This window comes from Haliaeetus leucocephalus, unplaced genomic scaffold (assembly GCF_000737465.1).
Source record: "Haliaeetus leucocephalus isolate CR32 unplaced genomic scaffold, Haliaeetus_leucocephalus-4.0 Scaffold187, whole genome shotgun sequence".
NCBI lineage: Eukaryota > Metazoa > Chordata > Aves > Accipitriformes > Accipitridae > Haliaeetus > Haliaeetus leucocephalus.
Window position 1 is genome coordinate 355,885 of NW_010972623.1, and position 23,238 is coordinate 379,122.

General features: G+C 44.0%; 1 protein-coding gene across 7 annotated transcripts in view; it reads right to left on the reverse strand.

Annotated features, from left to right (window-relative positions):
* The window catches only part of ABCA1 (ATP-binding cassette, sub-family A (ABC1), member 1), a 95,731-nt gene that overhangs the window by 52,128 nt on the left and 20,365 nt on the right, over window positions 1-23,238 (reverse strand). For all 7 annotated transcript variants that reach the window (XR_774212.1, XM_010565208.1, XM_010565206.1 and 4 more), the window contains 3 exons: window positions 21,824-21,917; window positions 17,778-17,919; window positions 16,761-16,882 (listed from right to left, as the gene is read on the reverse strand). Coding sequence is in view for 6 of the 7 variants with exons in the window: in XM_010565208.1 (XP_010563510.1) it covers window positions 16,761-16,882; window positions 17,778-17,919; window positions 21,824-21,917 (358 nt within the window). In the remaining variant the exon portion in view is untranslated. The remainder of the gene's footprint in view (window positions 1-16,760; window positions 16,883-17,777; window positions 17,920-21,823; window positions 21,918-23,238) is intronic.

Below are 23,238 nucleotides of genomic sequence, written 5' to 3' on the forward strand. Positions count from 1 at the left end.
CAAAAAAAAAACCCTAGACAACTCGTCCTTTTCTTCTTTCTAGCAGAGGCTAAAGCACCCTGCTTCACCGCAACTGGAAGAAAAATTCCCCCCCACCCTGATGCCTTGGTTACTTCCTAAATGCGCTGAACTCCCTAAACGCTTCTGCAGCTTGTTTATTTTTTGGTGAGATCATCAACAGTTCGGAAACTCGGATATACAAAGGGGTAGGTGGCTGAAGGCACACTGGCATGCAGAGATCAGATGTTTGCAAGCTTCTTCATTTAATCTGTCCCCATTTAAAATATTTTTCAAGCTCCTCTTAAAGGGCCCCACACCTTTTAAAAAAGTAACCAAGCAACAATTCTCCTACTCTCCTGTTCCCTCGTCGTTGTTTTGCTGTTGAGTTTCCCTAGGCTTTTTTGTTTGTTGGTTTGGGGTTTTTTTTGCCATACAGAAGCAGGATTTTCTTGGTAGGGGACATTTTCTACAGGTAATTCCAGGAAAGCAACCTGAACTACACTGGGATTCCTACTGGCTTGTCCATAACTGTAATGGGGAGTCACAAAGAGCCTGCCATCTTCCACTGCTGTAATTAATCAGCCCAGCATTAACAGGGCATTTCTCCCTTTCCTTTTTTGTCATGCTGAACCCTTTCAGACTTGCTTAGCACTAGAATTTGCTGAAAATCAAAGCTGCCTTCCAAGGCAACTCCTACAAACATCTGAAGGAGTTTTCATCATCATTTGGAGGAAAACATGAAGGGAACAGAACATAAAGTTACCAAAACTGCTGGTGGCACAATGCTTGGCTTCCAACCAGCTGGTCATGAACCCGTGCTCACTGATCATAACCCTTGTCTGCCCAAGACCACACATGGAAGCTCTGAGGGACCAAGGGACCAATTCCCAATGCCATGGTCCTGCTGCAGTGCCCTAAGCAAACAGCCAGCCTTTCTTACCGTGCATTTTCTCCCCCACCCCATCTGGTCCTACTTCCAGCACTTGTGGCTGAGTGTCTTACGCAATCTCCCTCAATTGTGGAGGCATGCATAATAACTTGCACACGAAACCACAGAAAAGCACTAAACACTGCAATCAGTCTGAATTCCTGCCCTGGATACTTCAAAAAGACAAGAGTTAATAGAGGTTTCCTCTTGAAAATAGCCATTCTCCTCCAAGACTGCTTGCCCACTAGGGCCTAAGGAAATACAAGAACATTAGTTAAAAGAGCTCCTCCAAAAATAGAAAACAAAAGAAACAGGCGAATCTTTTGAAGGCTAATACTAAGCTTACCTAAGAATGCAAACATTTGGAGTGGAAGAACACATTTTACAATCAGAGGCCTACTACTGCAATATTTTCCTGCCGTAAAAGCTCAGACACGCTATCAGATTACTCAAAAAACATGAGGCAAAATATGTCAGCTCAAATGTGATTTAACTCATGCATCTTTTCTCACCCTTGAGATTGACCAAGAACATTGGTATGGTCAGCGATCACAAGCCGGCTGGCACAGAGCAATGCAGCTGCAGTGTCTGGACAGCATATCGGAGAGAAGTTTCTCCATATACTTTTGCTGATGTAGACGTGCAGCCTCCCCTTCCCTCCTCCCTTTAGCTTCAACACAAAACCAGGGGAGCCACAGTCCTGCAAGCTCCCCTCACCACCACCACAGGGTACAGCCTCCTGGTCGAAACCTCAGGTCCCAGCAACTGAGACAAGCCCCACACACAAATGTGGAGATGAACTTGAGGTCAGACTGAGCAACCAGACTCAAAGACAGTCAGATTGGATGTGAACCATCTCACCGATTCAGTGATGGGGTGAACATCTGCAGAACAAATACTGAGGTAGCTTGTCCTCGTGGTAGGCTACTTCTACAGTTTCAGTCCTGACCCCAAGGGAGCAAAAGCAGAACAGCAGAGAACATAAACAGAGGCTTTGCTTATAAAACCATGCAAATAACCCCCAGCAGGCCCAGTGGGGCTGAAATGCTTTTGTTCTGCCTAGCTCCAGCTCGGGCACCATACGTCAACAAAGCAGGAGACACTTCCCATCCACATGAAACATGCAGGAAAACAGAAGTCCATTTCCCACACGGGGCAGGGAGAAAGGTCCTCCCTACAGTCACGTAAGGAAGCCTCCAGCAGAACCAAGAGCTCCCAGAGCTGGAGGTCTTGTGCCTTAACCACAAAACTGTCCTTCCTGTCTGAAGTCACAGGTCAGGATTAGACAATCACACAGGGCGGCATTTCACAGATACTGACTTCATGAAAGGCACAGCTGTCCTTTGTTTCCACACAGTTCAAACCCACATTGGGGGCTGAATTCTGGGCATGGAAACCAGAAATTCATGATTTTCAGATTGCAGAGCATCTCCTACAGGATTACACAGTCGTTTAAATCTTGTAAGATTTACATTGTCCTGACAGCTCAACCTTTTCCATCACCTTCATGCCTGAGCAGAGAGGCTGGTCATTCCTTGCTTGAGAATCAAATCATTGTGACAACAGAAAAAAAAACCCCAAACCTACTCAAGGAGCTCAAGACATCCACATGAATTAGCAAAGAAAAACAGAACCTCCACACTTGCTACATTATTGGTTAAATCGAACAGTAAACCAAAAATATTTAATTATAAATAACAGCAAGTCGGTGCTATGTGGGGTCTCCGTTCCATGCAGATCAGAACTGGAACAGTGATTGCGCAGTGAAGAAAGTGTCCATAGTTCATACGTTCTCCACAGCCAGAGATTTTTAGCATCCTCCTTCTAGAAACATATCTCCAATTACTTTCACAAGCTCAAAAGGTGGCTCAATGTGGGAAAGAGCAAGAGAAACCACAGCTGGAAACCAGTTTTAATTTTCTGATCTTACTACAAGTATAACCATGACAGGTGCCGCAATAAGCAGTGACCACTTCCAGCAATACTGGGAAGACCCACAGACAACTGGGACAAAAAAGCCTGTGGGGACAGGTTACAGAGCAAGACTGTTCTCCTCAATATTCTCCGCCATCCTTTCTTGCTTCACTTGGAAGCACAGAGAGCTCATACTTTCCTCCAGAAATTTAGTTGTGCAGTGTCTTTTAAAATTAAACAATAGGGTAGAAAAACAAAACCCCACGGAAATTGTGGCTGCAGTTTTCATATCCTGAATGCTGCCTTCTAAAAATAAAAGGCACGCAAGTGGTATTTCAACATATCTCAATCCACCGTAGAGTACAAAGCTCACCAGGTCTGACTTCAATTTGTGGGGTTTCTGCACAAAGGGTTTGTGTCCATAATCTACAGAAAGCCAGACTTTCAGCCAGTTTCAAACTAACAAGCTCAGTGAAAACAACGTGACAGTCAGATCTACTGTTTACTTCCCAGCTTCACATGCTGTAAGTCCCCTACAGGGAACTGGGTGAAGGAAGGGGGAGAAGGGGATTCATGCCTTAAGTTAATCCAGAAGCTAAGAGGAAAGCAGGGCAGTGTGTCCCATCTACAAACATGACTATCTTCAGGGGATTTCACTCCCTAATGATGGAACACACAAGGCAGAAAACAATTATGCTTTTCTCCATATATCCATTGCAGTTGGAGGATTTACTAGCCTTTGGCTATGCATGTATTCCTCACAGCCGAGCATCAAGGCAACTCACAGGGGAACCCAATCATTTTCACAACAGTAGCGTTAAGACGTCACAGCAAGATGAAACAGTGAGACAGGATGGAGCATGAAAAGCTTTAGCTTTGCTCTTTAGAGTCAGGCAGGTTTCCACAAGTGTCCGAGGGGGACAAGAAAGACGAGTGGGTTCCCAGAACAATACGGTCAGAGGCACCTGTCTCCACCAGTTAACAGAAGGAGCAAAGCAAGGAAGAGTGGCAAGTGAGCAAATAAGGCATTTTCTTCTCCCTGCACAAAGAGTTCAGATTCACAGCTCCCAGTTCTACACTCGGGTAAAACCACACTTCTACAGCAAGGGAGGTGGGTGTGCACCACCTCTGTAGTGCTCTCGCACGAGGGCAGTAACTCAAGACACCCACACCAGCCTGACGGCAACAGCTAGCTGTCAAGCCTGTGCAACACTGCTCCACAGCACCTCGGCACGACCGGAGGAGAAGGTCATGAGGCTCCCCGGTCACACAGGCCTGCTTCACACAGGGCATCACTTGTTCACTGGTCATGCTCCCAGCAACAGGAGTTTTTGCAAGACACAAGCACATGAAGAGGCTGAAGCTGAGACCAAGAGCTGGAGCTCCTTGCCTTAGCTTTTAGCAAACCCTCACACAGCTAGAGGACCAGGGCAGGCAAACCAAGTGCTGCTGCAGAATTACCTCCTACACTGGAATTTTGTGTTAATTTTTCAATGAAGTATCTGGGAAGTATTCCTCAGGAATACATGACAGGTGCACTTGAACACCTCAGATGATTTTCACACTCATTACCCATCTCTGTGATTTATAGACAAAAGGTGTCCGAAGCTACTTCCCATAAAAATGGGCTTCCAAAGAAGTTCTGCAGTGGAACCAAAGACTGAATTACTTGTGAATTGACAATCACCCACAGGAAACAGTGATCTCCTAAAGTTGAAGCCTGTTAACAGCATTGTACCCTACTGAGCCAATGACCCCAATCTACACTGTGAAAAGCAAGCCTTTCAGTTGGGCCAGGGCTGGACTCAGCAAGGCAGCAAATTTTTATCTGTCCTCATTATATTCCTAACTTGGGACATCACATCCAGAAAGCATGATAAAATAACATTGTTTTAAGGTGTGTTTTTTTAAAGTGATTACTATGTTTTCCTTTTCCTATAAGGCACGCTTCCCCCTGCGTGGGAGGAATAGCTCTCAGAGCTGCCTGTATCCCTGTTGATACTGGCAGGAGCCAAAACCGTCCTCTGAACAAGCTGGACAGCCGTACCCTGATTTGCTGGCAAGAAATCAAGCAGCTCAGCAGGCCTGTTGGGCAGGATCAGCTAGTGTGAAAATACAAGCCTAATTTGCTTGCAGTTGAAATGCTGTTGCTTCTGTAGCCATGGCTTGACCTGTTTTTATGGTAGGCTACACAGCTCTCTGCTCTGTGTCCATCAGGCATGTAACAGTGCTGCCTCTGCAGACATTAGATAATACCCAAGTGAGCACCCACTTAACCAGAGCCCATCATCTTCATATACTTGCCATGCCAAATAACGATCTGAGTAGAGAGGAGGCAGCCTGCCATCCATCTCCAGTAGCTAGGATCTCTCCTGGGATAAAGGGAAACATTGCGCAACAGGCCCAGTCCATCTCTCTTATCTTGGGACTGCAGACACTGGGACCATCTCCATTCCTCTACAAGTCATCATTTTTGCTCAGAAGAGCTTTAAAAATAGCGACCAGAGCAATCACCCTGGCAGAAAGCACAGCTGACAGCATGTACTGGTGCATATGCAACAGACCAGCCCTTGGCTAGCCTTCACTCAGGGCTGTGTTGGCTTCGAGAATGCAGAGCCCATTTAAGCTGGCTGAGATCCCACCTCCAACCTGCATGGAAATTCAGCAGCAAACACAAGGCTCGTACCTGTCTTTGGGTAGTAGTATTTTAAGTCCTAAATGCCATCAGCGTCCATGTGTATCTGTGTCCCCCTGTATGACACACAGGACAGCAGAAAGACTCTGCATCAGAAAGCAGAGACAAAAGGCACAGAAGCAAAAGCCACAGGCTGGTCACCAGCAGTCCTGCCAGCAAACGCGGCCTGCAGAGCTGTCTGCGAAGGGACGCGCCCAACCATCTCCCTAGGCCCTGTGTAACACCGCAGAAGAGATATTCTCGCACCTTCCCCTGCTGCAAGCCAAATTCTGTTATCAGCACAGACAACTGTGAAACACAGCTTGCCAATGAAAAAAAAGAGAAAAATTTATTCAGGCTTCTAACAGTGCAAAAAATGAAGTAGGCTCAAAGTAAACACCCTAAGTGTCTTTGCTGTATTGCTTTAAGAAGCTAATCCTGAGCAGACCTCCAAATCACGTGACAGTTATAACTGGTTGAAAATTCTCCTGCTAATTTTCACAGAACAAGGACAAACTGCAAATTTCTTAGCCTTTGCATTGGCTCGTCAGCCACAGAGATGACAGATCTCAGATCCAGCTAGATATAACACTTCATTATTGCAACAAAATTATTTTCAGGAGTGGTATACAAAACACATTTAGGTCCTGTACAGGGTATGGAGAAGGTCTCTAAAGGTCAAATCCAGCTCAGAGAGAGAGAAGTGCATCTAAAGAGGCAGCAAATAACGGTTTGCTGTTAAGATTAGATTTTGACTGCACTAGGAACATTATGCCCTGGATAATACACAGAATTTAGATGTTTCAAAACATCAACTCAAGACACAATAAAATACATTAAAAAAAAAATCAATAGACGGACTGGAAACCAAATGCCATGGGCACATCCAGCCACATATCACTATTCTAATGGCAAACTCTGGTGTGACCATACAAGGAATGACATTATGCTACTAAAAAGCACGGAGCTAAGCAGAAGTTAAAAGCATAAGCTGTGACCAAGTAGGACCCCATCTAGAATTCCTTGTACTTGAGCAAGCGACCTTGAATTCAGTGGAAATTCAAGTCACAGGAAAAAGCAGGACTAGACATTTTAATCAAATGACCATTACTAACAGCAGAAAGGTTTTCATGAGCTGGCTACATGAGCATGCATCTGGGTGACCGCTGGTTCAAAAGCAAACAGAAGACACCTCTATCAGAACCATTTCAAAGCCCCAAAACAAGCAGGCAGAACTACCCCACCAGTATCATGCTACTCAAAACTCAGCACCAGCCATCCAGTTTGAAAGACTTCCCCCACAAAACTGGCATGAGTAATGATGAACCTCAAGCAAGACTGCACGCAGAGCTGCCCGGGATGAAAGCACCCTTACTGTTCTGTACTTACATTTGTTTCGCCTTACATAGAAAGGCTGATGACAAGAGAAAAAGCCACCCCTCCCTTGGGTGTGAAGCCTCACTCCGCCACTGCTCCCTTCCTCTCACTCAGCACAGATTTGAGGAACCCGACTCACATCTGACTTTTACAGTTTAACACGGTATCAAGTCTGCAGTCGGCAGATCATAGTGGCTCTTGTTTCCCCTACGTTCAGGAAAACCTGTCACTTCTGGATTTAGTGCCAAGTCCTAATCTAATGCCCCTCATCTAGCACACAACAACAGAAGCCACCTCCAGAACAAAGGGTTAAACCGATCCAACAGGTAGCAAAAAATGCTAAAGATTAACAAGGATAAGCCAATCATTAAAGTCCAATTAGTTTAAGCAGAAACACTCTCTACTTATGCTGAAAACATACCTACATCTAAATTATTTCAACCTCCCATGATTGCTCCCTATGTTTCAATTTCATTGGCCATTGGAAAGTTATGGCTTATGGATAGTAGTTTGGTTTTGCTTTTGAGACTCAAGTCCAAAGGAAGGGGTGGGGGGAGAATAATCAAGCTTCAGTGCTGAAAGGAAAAATTATGTTTTCTCCATCTCGTTTAGGGCAACTTTGCAACCATTCAGTCCCTTCATTAGTATAAATCAGACTATTGAGCAGCAGCACTTCAAAACAGTTGAAGAACTTTCTCTCTTTGGGAAAGACTGCAAAGCAGATGCTTAGTAGATACGTATTGCCCAAATTCACAGTCGTGGCTAGAGATCATGCCTCTTGTATCCTAAGTGTGACACTATACCACTGTTTACTTCGGGATGTTCCCAACAGTCCCTGCCTTGGTAGTCTGAGTTCATCCTTCAGTTTTGTATTCTTCTGGACTGTCAGTATCCTAATCATTCCTTCCCTTCAGTACTGACATTAACTTGCTGACTGAAAATACACCTTGGAGTAGTTGCGCAAATATCAGCATCCACTATGTTTTACTCAGAGGACAGAAACATGACTAGTAGAGACAGACAAGAGCAGTGCCTCTTGTTGCTCTAGGAACCTGGTCCTGTGTACCAGTCCCAAAGCAGTGCAGTTAACACGAACAAAATTGAGTGTGTGCTGCTGCAGACGTCTTCTGCATTATTTATATGGATGCACCAGTAAAGTTCTTTGCACTTTCTTCAGGTAGCAGCAACAAATAACATGAAAAGGAAGAAAAGGAACCAGGTAGGTGAAGACACTTGTGGTCTTAAAGGGCTACTCCATTGTCTTGATTTCTGTTCTCTGGCTTTACAGCACGCTTTTCCCAACCTGCTGGGCAGTGTGCAAGTATGTGAACAGAGCAGGGTAGTAACATAGGTGAGCAGAGATATCTGATCGCTGCTGACCACATCATCACACAGCTGTGCCTTTGCTATGAGGAAAGTTGTTGGGACAATGCACCTTCATGTCTGCATCTTGTCTCAAGTGGCAAAGCACTTTTTTCCTACTGTTCTGAAGCAGCATTTTGTCGTCTGAAGACAACAGGTGCTCCGTTCCTAAGCAGCTAGTTGGCACAAGTCAGAACAAGCACGCACACTTGAGATATTGCTATCTTTGCAGTAAGCTGTCTTTGTCCCATCAGCAAATCCCCTTCTGGCATATATGTATGCTCAGTCAGCCTCAGATATAGTCCAGTTATGTTTCAGCTGCACTTGTTAAAATAGATGGAGACTACAAGGAAAGGACCTCCTCAGATGTAATAGTTTATGCTTATTAATTTCTGGCTAGCTGTAGTCATGCAAACCTTCTGCCAGTGTCAACCAAAAAGGCATCCAAGGACTAACTCAGGTAGCATTTGCCTCTCAAAAGATACATTTAGAAGAATGGAAATGTTCAGGGAGGGGAAAAAAAAAATAACTAAAAACCACCCTGCAGGAAAGGGTCTTTATTTAAAATCCCTTAAAAGGGTCTTCTATTGCACCACCCTTAAAACTAAAACTAAATTAGAAAGGGAAGGAAACTTTGGCTGTTTACAGAGGATGTGTGTCAGATCAGCCTGAATCTCATCCACATATAGCTTAGTGCTGCCAGGTCAGCATAAAAAAAAAAGCTAGGGCAAGGTCTTCAGCTAACAGATGAGCTACATACATACTAAATTTTCAGAGCTACACCAATTTTTCATCACCTGAGGATTTTATGCCACACAGGCATAAGCAATATGTAGTTTTAACAAACTCAGTTAATCACAAACACTTTGTTAATACATAAAAATATGTATAATTTTTTTTTATTCTGCAGCTTTTTCCATTTGATTTCAAAGGATTTTTCCAGAATTTTGGAAAAAAAAGACCCCATACACAAAGTATGATACAAGCATAAAACCTGTAACCTGAACTAAAAATGCATCTCAAACAAGATGCAACCACTACTTGATAAAACACAGCAACAGCAAAAAAAAACCCCAACCCCAAAACCTAGGGTTGGAAGTGAGGAATGTTGTAGTTTGTTGAAGCTGCAAAGAAATTTAGCAACAGGTGGTAGAATACATTGTTTGATTTTAGCCAGGATCCTAGCATTAACACTCACTTATTTTATGACCAAAAATATTTAAATAGAACAGCATGTTTCCCATGAAAAAGGCTGCCTACAAAAATTAAACTTCCATGGATTTTCAAAAAAATTCAGTCAAGCAGTGCTCTATCCTGGGTAAAAACAAACTTTGATTCAACATCAACAATATTTCAAAGCCACCACCTTTTATTGCATCCTGACTTCACTGAAAACTGCCACATCCTACTGTGTTCAGAATGAGGCCTCCAGTTCCTTGGCAGTTGTTTATTTAGCTCACAGGAATGCTGTAAAAATTAGGTAATAAGTGTTCATAATGCACACTGAAGATGAAATGTATTATTACTGGAGAAGACTCCAAAGCTGAAAATTAACTTGAGAGATATGGGAGGTCAGATCTGAATTAGGCACTCTGGCCTCAGTACCAAGTCGGACACAGAAGTGGACAGGGCTTTTTCCAACTGTGGCAATTTTGTAATCACCACTCTCATGAGAGGTCACCCCCATGGAAATCCCCTGACAAAGCTGAACTTTCCACCAGATGACAGTGGTACATATTTCCTAGGGAACCACTAGCACCAAGCTCAATGTAAAAAGTCTCTATCCCACTCTCTCAACCAACCTCAGGCTGTAGCTTAAATAGACCAAATGCAATCTTCCACAGATCAGGCAATTTATTGAGATTGAGATTAGAATTGACTGAGAACAAATCCAGAAATTGTGTCAGAGTGGAAAACATAGAAAATAAATGCAAATTGAAGTGAACACTGAGCGTAAGTTTTCGGCAACATAATGCTGGTATTAGCAAGCTGTATTGATAAGGTTGCATACAAAAAGAGGGAGATAATAGGAGAGCATGAAAGCTGCAATTATTTATTTAACACTCTCCATTCTAGTCGCTGGTTCAAAGTGTTGACAGCCCAGGCTGAAGAGTTTTAGGAGACTGGAGAAAGCACCCAAAACTTTTTAATACTGTCCTGCTTCTGCAGCACATGCCAAAATTACTTACACTGTGACAAGCACAGTAAGCAATTCTTGTTTTCTTTATCATTGTGTCTTTACCTAGACAAGTTAACAGCAAGATAAAGATGGCCCCTTTAAGATTTGGTATCTGCTGGAATAGTTGGGCTGCTAATTGTAGATATCAGCACTGTTGGCTTCCCCGCATGCAGCTAAACCATTAGCTGGCACCATCAGGTTAGCTGGTCTTAAAGTAACCAAATTGCCAGTGCAGCCCTTCACCAGTGGAAACCAATGCTTGCGATTCTCCTCATGTGTTTTTAACAGGGTTCATACAGTCTTCTGTGATAAACTTCTCAGAAATGTTTTTCTCAAGCTCCTGTCACCTAGTATTGTGCAGACACTACAGCAAGGCCAGATTTAATACTGCATGAGTTCTCAATTCCACTTTCAAAGGGATTTCAGTCTTTCCTCCCACATCCACATACATCCACCTAGAATCCCAGCTGACATAATTCTAAACCTCTCACTTCAAAAGCATCTCAGCAGAAGGGAAGTTCGGACCAAAACCAGGCACCAAAGCCCAGTTCTGCAGGATCAGAAGACAGCGACACACATTATGCTGTATCTGTTTACCCATCTCAACCTCTAAGCAAAGTCATGTAATAACAATGCTGTTACAGACAAAGAAACCTCTGAAAGTTCATGGACAGCCCCATGGGAAAAAAGTATGATTCTCCTGGTAATAGATTTAATGCTGCAGTAGTCCTTTGTGCCTATACCTCTATCATCATCATTTTACTACTTTAATCTCATCTTTGGCTTCAAAACATCAAAGAAAGCAGAGGTAGACTCTATTGAAAGTGGTAACATTTGCACTAATAAAAGCTGCATACCTAACAGTCCAACACACAACTTGGGACCCACACTGCCATAAGTCTTCTCTACCTTTGCATATCTCTTGACTGTCAGCCTCCCAGTTTCAAGTTCAGGACAGAAAAAAATAACAGACCCATTGGGTTCACACAGACTTTGTCCACCACCTGTAGTAAAGGAATTCAAGTGCCCTTCCAAAAATGTTTTTGAAAGGTTTTTCCAGAAGATCTGCAGTTGCCTGCACAACTTCCATTCCCTTGCCAAAAAAAAAAAAAAAAAAAAGAGAAAGAGAGAAATCAAGTCTGTGCTGCTCAGCAACCCAGTGATTTGAAGAAGAAATTAGGCAAATGTGGGAGAACTGCCACGTGTACCTGAATCTCCTCACTGCCCAATCAACTTGGCACACTACAAAACGCTTTGTGCCATCCGCGTACCCAGTACTGGCTGCTTGTTCTACTTGCTCCATCCTGACAGACCGCACCTGACCAAAGCAGAAATCACACTGGTTCCCACGCAGTCCTGGGCCCCCCTTCCTGGCTGGATGCTTCAGGCTGGGAGGCAGCAGCAGCCAGGAACACCCTGTGGAGTTATGCTGAGGGCTAACGCAAAGTAACCCATACTGAAAACACAAAGGTAAAGCAGCCTTCCTACCCACCCCTACAAGTCAAGATCTCTCTACTGATACCACAAGGGCAGCATTTTTGGCAACATCTTCCCCAGGCTAGAGGAAAGGGAAGGACCTGCACATCACTATGGAGTAAGCATCAGACAACCCAGTTGTATATTTACGTGCAACCATGCAATGGCAGGAATGCCGCCCTGCTGCAGTTGGTGTCTGCAGGTATTTCCAGGGGTGAAGGCCACCTGGACATAATGGTTTGTTAGTCCTCATTCTAGCCTAGCTGGTTTCTGCCAGGATCCTTCCTGAGGGAAGTCAGGGATGAAGCCAGCTTAATTAGGGAGAGGCAGGCAGGTATAAGAATCAATGCGAATGCTTAGCTTGAGGGCATGGGGTCATTTTTCTTAGGGAGAAGACACTGAGGAGGCAGTTAGCTATCACTTTAACATCACCGAGTAGATAATGCACAACATCCTGTTTCCCTGAGCACTCCGATAATCATATAGCAGGACACACACCACCAGAAAGCCTCTCCCAAGGCTGCTCTTCAGCCCAAGCCCTCCATCATCCTTTACCTGTTAAATAAAAGTAGCACTAATTGCAGCCTGTCTGGTCAGTGCTAACTCCTTCAGTCTCAACATCTGTCTGTGCAGCAGTGTGCAACATCAGCAGAGGATGCCACCCACCTGATGTTTCTCCCACACCATGAGCAATACTAATCCAGCAAACTGGGAAAGGCAGGGCACATGTGGAATAATAGCCTGAGATCTGATGCAATTTCTTAGGCGATGTTTGTTTCCCTCTGCCTATTCCAATGCTCCATTTTTGTTTAGTTGGGTTGACTTCAAGAAAACTAGAAACACGCCCTTTGGGATCACTGAAAACTAAGAGCCATGAAGCAAACACCAGCTCAACTGGCTTGTACGTGCAACTGTTAGCAACAACCAAAGAAGGTGGCTTTAATTTTACCTTTTGATTTATTACCACATGGCACTGCAGAACAAAGTATTTGGGAGCCCTGTAGAGAGAAGGAAGAAAAGAAAGCGTGCCTTAGAGCCCACAGCAAGCTGTATCTCCACCTTTTAAAAAAGGAGACAAGCTTATTTCTTGCAAACACTTTATCCTCTGCTAAACAGCACTGAGGCCAGTTGCAAATCCAGCACCTGCAAGCAGTGAGCCAAACCTACTGCAGGTGGCAATCCCAGCAGCCATGTCATGCTCTTGGATGTGCTGTCACCAAGGTCTTTGACTCTCTGTTCTGATTTGCACTCTGCCTTATCATGAGTGTTGAAGACCTTGGTGACATTGCTGGACAGAGATGTAACAAGTGCTGGGAAGGAGAGGGCACCTGGCACCTCCCTGCAAAATTGATTATGTTAAAGTATGTGTGTGCCTGCACGTAGATTTCACCGCTCAGGGTTCGCTGAAAGTGTCCCTAGAACAGCAGCACCCATACAGCACGATTGCTGCCTGTGCTGAACTCCCTCACTCCACCAGTTAGTACTTAATCCTGGCCAGAAAAGATGTTATATGAAGCAAGGGTGGGCTGTTTCCTACTGGTAACACCTTCCCCTCTCTCCATCGGAGAGCTCTTCTGGAGCTCAGAGCAGCAGAGAACAGGAGCCATTCCGCAAACTCCTGGACATACAGCCCTGTTATGAAGGATTACCCCCTATCTCATCAAGAAGTGACTGAGATGCAAAGCCTGCTGGCATGAGTGCACAGCACTGCCTGAACAAAATCTTAGTGTCCTACCTTGTCTGCAACCAAGACACTGACTTGCAGGCACCTGTGTAAACACCCTGGCATCTTAAGCAAGCCTCCCTTCCCCAGAGTTCAACATACGCCTAATTTCAGATCAGACAACAAATAGTCACACCTTGAACGTTAGTTTGTGAGGGTTGTTTTAAACAAGCTTGAAGGGAAAGGACTTTGGCAAATGTTCCCTAAACACATTCAAATATCTGAAGCCAAATACAGACATACATGCTCTGCATGACTAGCATTGGAACAAAATCTATACCACAGTTCCAATTTGTATGCTAGTAATGGAAGATCACCTCCAGAAGCCTGTTTCAAAGCTGTCAGGCAACAGTGGCAAGCATGTGTGGAAGCAGGACATCACACCAGCATGAGGGGGCATGAAGGAGCTGCAGAGACTGCAGCAGAGCCCACATCACACAGTAGGGAGCATACGGTCCCTCCCACTGAGGAAACACAAGCTGCAAAGCTGCATCTCTCTGCACCACTGATCCACATGGCTTCAGTTCCAGGCCAGAGCTGGAACAGAGTATTACAGATGTTTTCATCAGGTAATTAGCCCTCCTGCTAATTGGGGAAATACATGTATAAAGGCAGTGCTTTCAGGTTTGGAGACGTGCTTACATCTGACATCCAATTCTACTGTCGTCTTAGGTTCCTAGAGTCACTGAAGGAAATACTCCACAGAGGGAAGGATTTAAGCATCTCTCACACCTCACTGTCAACAGCAGCTGAAGGGTTGACCTGTAGTTCCCTTCCCTGCACAAGCAGGCATCTAAGCACTGCTACGCATAAATACACAAGTACTTGTAAGATTAGAGGATGCTGTTTTATGCATGCTGACAGAGAATGAATCAGGCAGCCAAGGAGTGGGCAGCAGGGACCCTCAAGTTGGAGGCTTTGTAAATGAGCATATCATGAGAAGGACAAACAGGCTTTGTTCTCTGTAAGTCTTACCAACAATGGGCAGTCTGTCATTCTAATGACACAGAGGCTTGATTTTTTTATTACACATTTGAAATATTTCATTATAGAAATATGATCTTTGATGACTAGTCTGAGGCTTATTTTTGCAGTCAGTCTGCTAGTCTTTATAGTAGAGAGAAACAGGAGCCTTCTGACTTGCAACTTGTACAATACTCCCTATGCAAAATGCTTCTTGGAATCACCCCTCCCCCTCAAACCTTCCCAGCAATGAGAGCTTCAGCTTATAGGTTTGACAGTTTTCTTGTAAATGTCTGTGTCTGATGTTCATTGAATGTTTCAGTACAAAACACCAGCATCTACTCTCTTTAGAAGAATTAACTTGCAGATACTACTGCGGGCACAAAGTGTAAAATCCAGTAACAGCAGCATCCATCATTCTGACAAAGAGAGCTTGTTCCCACAAGACCATCAAGTCAAACCACAGGTTTGAAGAGGTCCATGAAAAACAGCATTAAACCTCTCTTTGGGAAATGGTAATCTTAACTCATTTTGGCTGTGTCCATTTTGTGTCCATCTCTGCACAAAGGGTTCACTCTGCATCCTCTCCCTCTTAAAACTGCTGCAGATTTAGGTAAAAGCATGACAATGCCACTTAACCAGCTCTCAGAGTAAAAAGAGGGGAGCCCGGTGGTACGGATATTGAGCCCAGCAAGAAGGGTGTCCCTTATACATAAGTAAAAAGTATCAACTAATGCTCAGAGTCAGTAGACCACAGTATCACCTGCAGATCTGATCACATCAGGATTCTGCACAGTCCTGAAGGGGAGAGGAAGGTTATATATCCAAGACAAATCCCTTGCACAGTTTGTGTCTGTACATACAGCCAGTGCACACCTGCCAACCTGTCACGAACAACACAGATTATTTCAAAGTGACCTGCAATGTACTGAGCAACACAGGAAAGGATGTAAAAACACCATCTCTGCTTTAGAAGGGTGCTCAGGACACACATCAGACACAAAACTATTCACATCATACCAGGTCAGATATTTTTCTTCCTGAAGCCTGCCTGAGCCATGCTCAAATGAAGAAAGCTAGGAAGAGCCACCACAACTGTAAAACAAGGGACAACTTTCACAAAACACTGTAATACCACCTACATTCAAAGAGCTCCACATGCCTGGATAGAGGCTGTAGGCAAAGACAGTCGATGGCTGTGTTCCCTGCTCTATTTCTTTCTAAACCATTACTTTCCATCACTTCCAATAGACACATGCAGCACTAAGACAGCGGCCAAGAGAAATAATCTGAAAGAGTACCCCACGAAACTCTAACAAGTTGCCATGTCAGAGAGACCTGGCAATAATGAGAGACACGCCACACTTCCTGAGACTGGGCAGAGCTATTTCATGTCCCACCTCTGCTGCAAGCATCCTGTGTGATCTCACACTAGTCATTTATCTGCATGGGACAGGAAGGCACATCAGACCTTCTCGCACAAGCTAAAAATGGAGTGATCCTCATTTTTCATGGCAAACAGGGCTGCATGAGCCCCCAAGACAAAACATTTTCTTTTGGACCCTGCCATTCAAAATCCTGCCAGACAATAGCAGAGAATGAAGTATCCTACATTAAACAGTCATATGGAAACACAAAAACCAAGAACGGAAATGAAGACTTCATTGTCAGATAATAATCAGCTTTGAGTTTATACACCGGAGGCCAACATCAGCTTTTCCTCATCTGTGTTCTTCCAGCGCACTTCCCTCTGGAGCTCAGGGGGTAGAGCGCTAAATTGCAGCTACATTGCATTCACCGCTTCACTGACAAAATAGCAAAATAATTAGTGTTTTCCAAAAAGACACAATAAAACTCCTTTGAGAAAGTCAGCATTTTAAGTGACTTCAGTGGGCTGAGGATTGTAATTTCACATCCAAAACAGCTGCTATTCTTGGCATTACAGACCATCCCTTTTCTCATCTGCCGAAGAAGCTAAAGAGCATACAAAGCTCTGACACAAGAGAGGCTTGAGGTACTTCTGCAGCATTGGAAAGCATTTGATGAGCGGTAAATTATAACCATGCACTTTCCCATTATGGCACATTTCAGAAATTTATACACATGAGGAATTAACCAGGCCAGAAATGCCAGATGTAGGTGGCTCTTTCTACTATGCCGTTACCTGAGCCAGAGGAGTTTCCCAGCTTGCGCAGTTTTCCCAGGACATTCTGGACATCCTTTATGCTTGTGTCCTGTTGGCTGTACAAGAGTAACCTCTTGGCATCTGAGAACAGGCGGGAAACACTGGTGACAGGAAAACACAAAAACAAACAGCAGTCATCAGCTCTGTGAGCCAGCATCCACAGATACAGTTTTACATCCCAGTTCCAAAGTTCAGTCCCTTTCAGTTATGCCACCGCCTTCTGCAGTACAATAAGCCCTTTCTTCAGTGACCACCCTGGGACAATCCAAAAGAGCCTAATAAAAGATGGCTGCTAATGCAAGGTCAAACAAAGTTACATTGGGAACCTCCATGAATTTGGAAGTGTTTATTTAAGACTGGGATGGAGAGGGCCTCCTGCTGCCTATAAACTGCTTCCTCTTAGAAGCATAATAATTTAAGTACGCCCTTGCTCCTTTCAAATGCTTCTCCAGGTTGCAGACGCATTTTACTCCACATCAAGCGTAACTGCCCTGACAGTATGAATGCAGCAAGCATGGCAGGGTATGAGGAAGCTGGCCGTAAATTGAGCTTTCTGCAACACATTAGGCAGTACTAAATGACAAATGTCAGGGGGTATCCCCCAGACCTGCTCTTCAACTGCCCCTCACTCTACACTGCCCGTCTCAGAAGTTTGTTAACCAAGGAAAGACGGTCTCTGAAAAAAGAGCTTAGGCCTTGCCTTTTTATGGGCAAAATTCTGAGCAACCAATAAGATAAGGGACACAAGTCCTCACCCAGGCAGAGCTTTTCATTCACCAAGAGCTTCAACTGCTTGGACTCAGGGATATTGCACACATACCAGCTCTCTGCTAGCCCCTCTGAACTTGGCAGCTGGAGAGCTTGGTACTTCAGTGATGGCAGGAACAGCAAAACCCTCAATACTGTAGGGTTACACAACTAGCTGATGACTCCCAAATATCCCTTTTCCACATATTCCCCCAAGAACAGACATGAGGAAAAAGCAGGCAGACTCACATGGAGGCATTGAAGTTACCAACAATGCCAGGGGCTTCCCCAGGAGTTGGGTAGCGGAAACAAGGATTGTTGGCATTACAGATGATCCCCTGTATCCATGGCAAGGTTCCTGCTGAAGGCATAGCTTTGTTTGGGAAGTGACCTAGAACAGAAACACAAGAGTTAGGAGACAGAAACACAGGATACAAGCCACTACCACACAGCACTGCATTTGAAAGGCAGTGCTAATCCTGTGCTGGTTACTGCCCCAAATTGCTTATGAGAGTGCAAAATTGCCAACACTAAGAAGGGCTGAGCTCATATTAAGTTCCCCACACAGCTCTAGCCTCCTCCACTGAAAAACTACACCTTGTTAAGCCTGTAGGAAAAGCTCTTCGCTACTTTCATCATTACAGCATTGGTTTTGGCCATGCTGACACAGATATGGTACTTCTTGCTGAGGAATTCCCAACAGCAGGCAACTCCAAAGCCTGGCAGTAGTGAGCACATGCACACACCTGCTTTTAACCAGCCACGCTTCTCTGGATTTGCATGCTTAACTAAATAAGGATTCAGCTTGAGGCCACACGGACAGCCCCAGTCAGGGTCTTCATTCTGAAGACCCATAATGTTTCTATTCAGTCCTTTTGGTTTTCAAAATCCACTCAACTCAGTTACACACACTGTAATCACCAAGCAAAGGGTCAGCAATTGTGGGGTGGGTGCCTACATTGGTTTCTCTGAGATAAGCATGTCATTGCTGTCACATATTAGTGTGATTTCCAGACAGTCTTAAAACTTTAGAGTTCCTAGAACATTTAGGTACCTGCCTGCCATATTTCAAATCTTTTTGCTGAAGTCTAACTATTGTTACTAAAGATCTACTTAAGACATAACTCAGACTTTGTGTCCTGTTTACATTCTGCATTCTGGTCAAGAGTTAAAGCAGTAACAAAACTACTCATGGCCAATCTCCACCAGTACACCACTCAGGCACTTGTGAATGTCCTTCCCTCCAGCAACAGAGGAAGAAAGGCTTCCCTTTGTGTAATCCTGCACCTCAGACGAGCTGTCAGGCTGCTTTCTGCAAACAAACTCACTTCCTCACCCCCACACTAGGGAGGGGAGCACAGGAGATTTTAAGCCCCTTCCCCAGTAGCTCTCGCAGCTACTCAAAGTAGCTACTCAAGGCTTTGACCACGAGATGCACATTCTCCCCTCTGGTACCCACCTCACCCTCACAGCATGCCTGCGATCACACAGGGGGCTGGCTCCCTACCTCCCCAGACACAATGGAGGTACCAGAACCCCAGGACGAAGAGTGGTCGAAGCTGCTGAATTACAGCAAGGCTGGTTAATGTAGGTGGCTGAAGGAAGATGGGGAGCTTATCAGCCCTCCCTGGAGAAAGCCAAGGACTCTGTCCAGGAGAAAGGTGAAGGAACCGAAGGTTCATTGTTTCCAGCATGCAGGGGACTGTTTGTTCCGAGTTCTCTGTTTAAAATAGAAAAGCTATTTACCTGAGCTCTCTGGGTTTTGTTTTATTCTGCTTTTTTGTTCTTCTTGGCTGAGGGGCTGGGGGGGCAGGGGGAAGAGGAAAAATGCCAAGACTTTCCGATTCTTTTCATAAAATTTCCCAGAGAATCACCTTCTCTCCCCTCCATGCCTTTTATTTTACATGGCTAAGAGCTCAAAAAAACTACTAAAAGCAGTATGAAAAGAGGAAGGGTGCATAAGAATTCATGGTAACTTTTTATATACAGTGAGGCATGTAACAGCAGTTTCTCATGGAGTAAAGCAGATTCTGCCAGTTTTAAGTCAGGTGAGTTACACAGAAAACAGTGTAACAGCACACCGTTTTCAGTGGCATTGATGCATACATCTAGCTTTTCAGTAGATATTAAAGTCACTTTTTGTCAGATTTTTTTTCCCCCAAATGAAGTGCATTTTGAATACCTTAAAGGGTTAAAGGAACAGAAAAGCCAAACTCTACAAGACACAAGTCAGCAATCTCGCTCAAATGCAATCCAAGATGCCTTCTCTGGCTGGTCTGATGAAAGCCATTAACTATCACTTAAGAGCTAGCAAAATTTTCCCCTGTGTTTTCAGAAGAAGGTTCCTCACAATAGGCCAGGCTTCTAGAAATAAAAAATCCTGACTGGAAAGTCGGGCCACAGAAACAGCCCAGTCCTTGGTTCTTCTCCTCAAACAGGAAAAGAGAACTGAAAATCAGATCTGTTGAAAAAGACTATAACATTAAAATATCGAGGCTATCTGGAGGCTACAAAGCACTTGCATGCAGCTCTGTTACTGCTATCATCGGGCATTACCTGCAAGTGATTTCATAACAGTATACAGTGCTGCCACTAGAGATAACAATCCTGTTTCCCTTAAGGCATCCACAGGGTTGCCACAGAGTTCACCGTGAACTCAAGGTTTCTTTCTTTCTATCTCTGCTCACAGTTCAGCAAAAAATGTTCCACTATACAACACATCAGCATCCATCAGCATATGAGTAAACATTCAATGAAATCAGTCCACACTTAAATGAAATTTAGTTACCTGTTCTCAGAAGCTTTTCAAAAAACGGAGAGAAGTTAACCATAAAAAGTGAATTAAAAAACTACCACATGCCCTACACTCTACAATTCCTTACGACAACACAGGGAGCAGGCAGACAAAACAACATCAGTCAACATAAATGGGAAGGAAAAAGGGCTGCAGGTGAAAGCCTCAAAACTCTGCTTGTGACACCAGGGTGCCAGAGCAAAGGATTTACAAGGAGGCTAGTGACCAACAAGCCCAATCTAAACAGCATTATGAAAAGGCAGTTCTTGCTAGGTTTGAATTTATATACAGCACTGCCACAGCTGAGAAATTACCATTGAGGCTGCTATTTACACCAGCTGAGTAGACTGCTGATTGCTTCTCTTCAGCTCTATGTCCTTATTACAGGCATCTCCTAATGCCACTGTACATCCAGTCAGAACAGCCAATTCAAATGCCATGCAGCTAAGTATGAGATTTAATTTAGGGAAGCTTCAATTACCCTGCCAAGCACTGTAGCAAGTGAGTTAAGCAGTACATGGGACCAGCAGCATCCAAAATGTAACGGGAAACTGCAAACATTAACACTTCAGCTTTGAAAGGATCCTTGCTAGCTTGAAAGCCTACCAAGCAGCACAAAATGCCCCAGCCACTGCAAAGAACCACGGGGTAAGTGCTGTAAGAGCTAGTTCTCTATCCATTTTAAGAATGAAGCACTTCAGAACGCCCTCCGGAATCATGTTGTGCTGACCCTTAAACCTTACCCTGCAGTAATCAGGCAAAGGAAAGATAAACAAAGAGCTCTTCCACAGTCAGCTAATTGCAGCATGAGATTGTCACCAATCACAGTAAGACAAAGCATGTTGCTAATAAACGAGTCATGCTTCCTATATCAAGTGGCAACCAACAAAGGCCTAAAGATTGCCATTTGCAGAGCAAGGATAAGCTTCCTTTGAAAAAGCAGAAATGTGCCCGTTAAAGAGAAAAGTAGAATAGTTTTTCCCCACAAATGTATGACTGCTGAATCTACTGAATACAGAGCTGACAGTCTAATGGTTAAAAGGAATGGAAGTGCTCTTGTGCTCTTCGTATGTGATACATTAACCCACATTACTGCCTGAAAACAAGATTGCTTTCTTACAGATCTGAACACTGCTTTCTTTTTATAGTAAGTCACATACAGATCAACAATGAGAAGTAAGACTTGGGTTCTGTGTGGGTTTTGCAGACTTGTCACAGTTTTACAGCAAATACTCAGCTAATACATTATAAATGCAAATGCAAAAAATGAGAAACGGCAAGAAAAACAGCAGCAATGTACAGTTCTGGAGCAGTATTAACATGTCAGAACACACTACAGTCCCCAAGGTGGAAGGAAAGGTGCCATTAAAACTTCCCTGAAGATTTCTGACTGAAGTATGCAACCACTGCCCCTGCTCTCTGCATCTTGCCAGCTACATTATTACGTTCTAACCAGGAAACAACAACCATTCTGGGTGCAGCTGCTGTGCTTGGTACTTACATTCATGCTGCTCATAGGGCGGATATGAAAGTCTTACAGAGATCAGGATGAAGAAGATAAACAGAGGCCAGGCAACTTCGATCAGCAGCTGGAACTGGAAACAATAAAAGACAAAATATTAAGACATCATATTCAAAATACAGGACATAACAGAGGTTCCAGGACAATCCACTTTTAAGCCAGGACAGTTTTGCAAGCACTGCCTGACTTTGCTTTGCCTATGCATTCCAGGACCAGGAAGTTTGTTCCTCCAGCTTCAGAGGATAATCTGCAAAGAATTACAGGCTTTTCTTATTGATATATGCCAGTTATGGGACTAAACTAGATGTGCTTAAGGGCTATTTTTGGCTTCCTTTTAGAGTTCCTTTTGTCCCCTGACTGAAAGAAACCTTCCAATGAATCTTCCCAGCAACGCGCTGAATTTTTGGCCTCATATTTTAGAGGTAGTGGGAAGTACTTGCATCCCATTCTCACAGTGAACCATTAAGCTTCTACCCCAACACATCAGGCAGGGAAATTGTGCTTGTGCATAGCTATGCCAAATCTTTCAGTTTCAGTGCTGCAGAAGTATATTGGTATCAGGAAAGCAGAGCTACTAAGATTAATCTCATACCCAGTTATTGTTTTGTTCTAATGTATGTTTGTTCCCAAAGGTAGGCACCTACTGGCCCAGGGTACCTACAGATAGGCAGTGAGTGTCAGGCAATGACATAAAATTTAAGACAAGAATATAAGAAAGGCCTGCTATTAAATGCAGAGCATTTTTTTTAGACAGAGAATTGAAGCACAGAAAAATTCACTGGGATCAACCACATCCCACAGAAGCTTCTGAGACACAAGCTGATGTTTCCAAGGCTTGAGCTTCACCAGCCACACTCCTCCTTTCCCACTCCAGAAATGCTGCCCAAACATGCATTTTAGGTAAGCCATGAGACAAGGAAAAACTGAAAGCTTTTTGTTGCTGCTTATGTTTTTCCTCCTTTGGGAGAGGGAAACCAGAGTGTTTTCTCAGTCAAGTAAAGAGAAATCTTTTCCCCTTCTTTCCTGGAAAACCCTGTCTTTTCTAACCAGATGTCTACATCGTTCTTACTACAAGCCAGGTAGGATAAGACCTGCATCCCAGTGGGAGAGAGAATCCACACACAGAAATGTGTTTTCCCATGTTACACCATTAGCAGCTAAAATTAGGCTCTGGACACTCAGCACAAGGCACTCCGTGCAAACTTTGAGGTGAGACTTCTAGGTGATTACTATACCTCCAAATAATCTCACACCGAAAAAACAGTGCATTAAAACAAATGCCACTTCATCCAGCAGAGGAAACCATCTAGGATGGCTCTTCACATATACCCTTAATTGCTGACATCCAACCAAACAGCAACCCTATCTAAAAGACATGACAATTGAGCATCAGA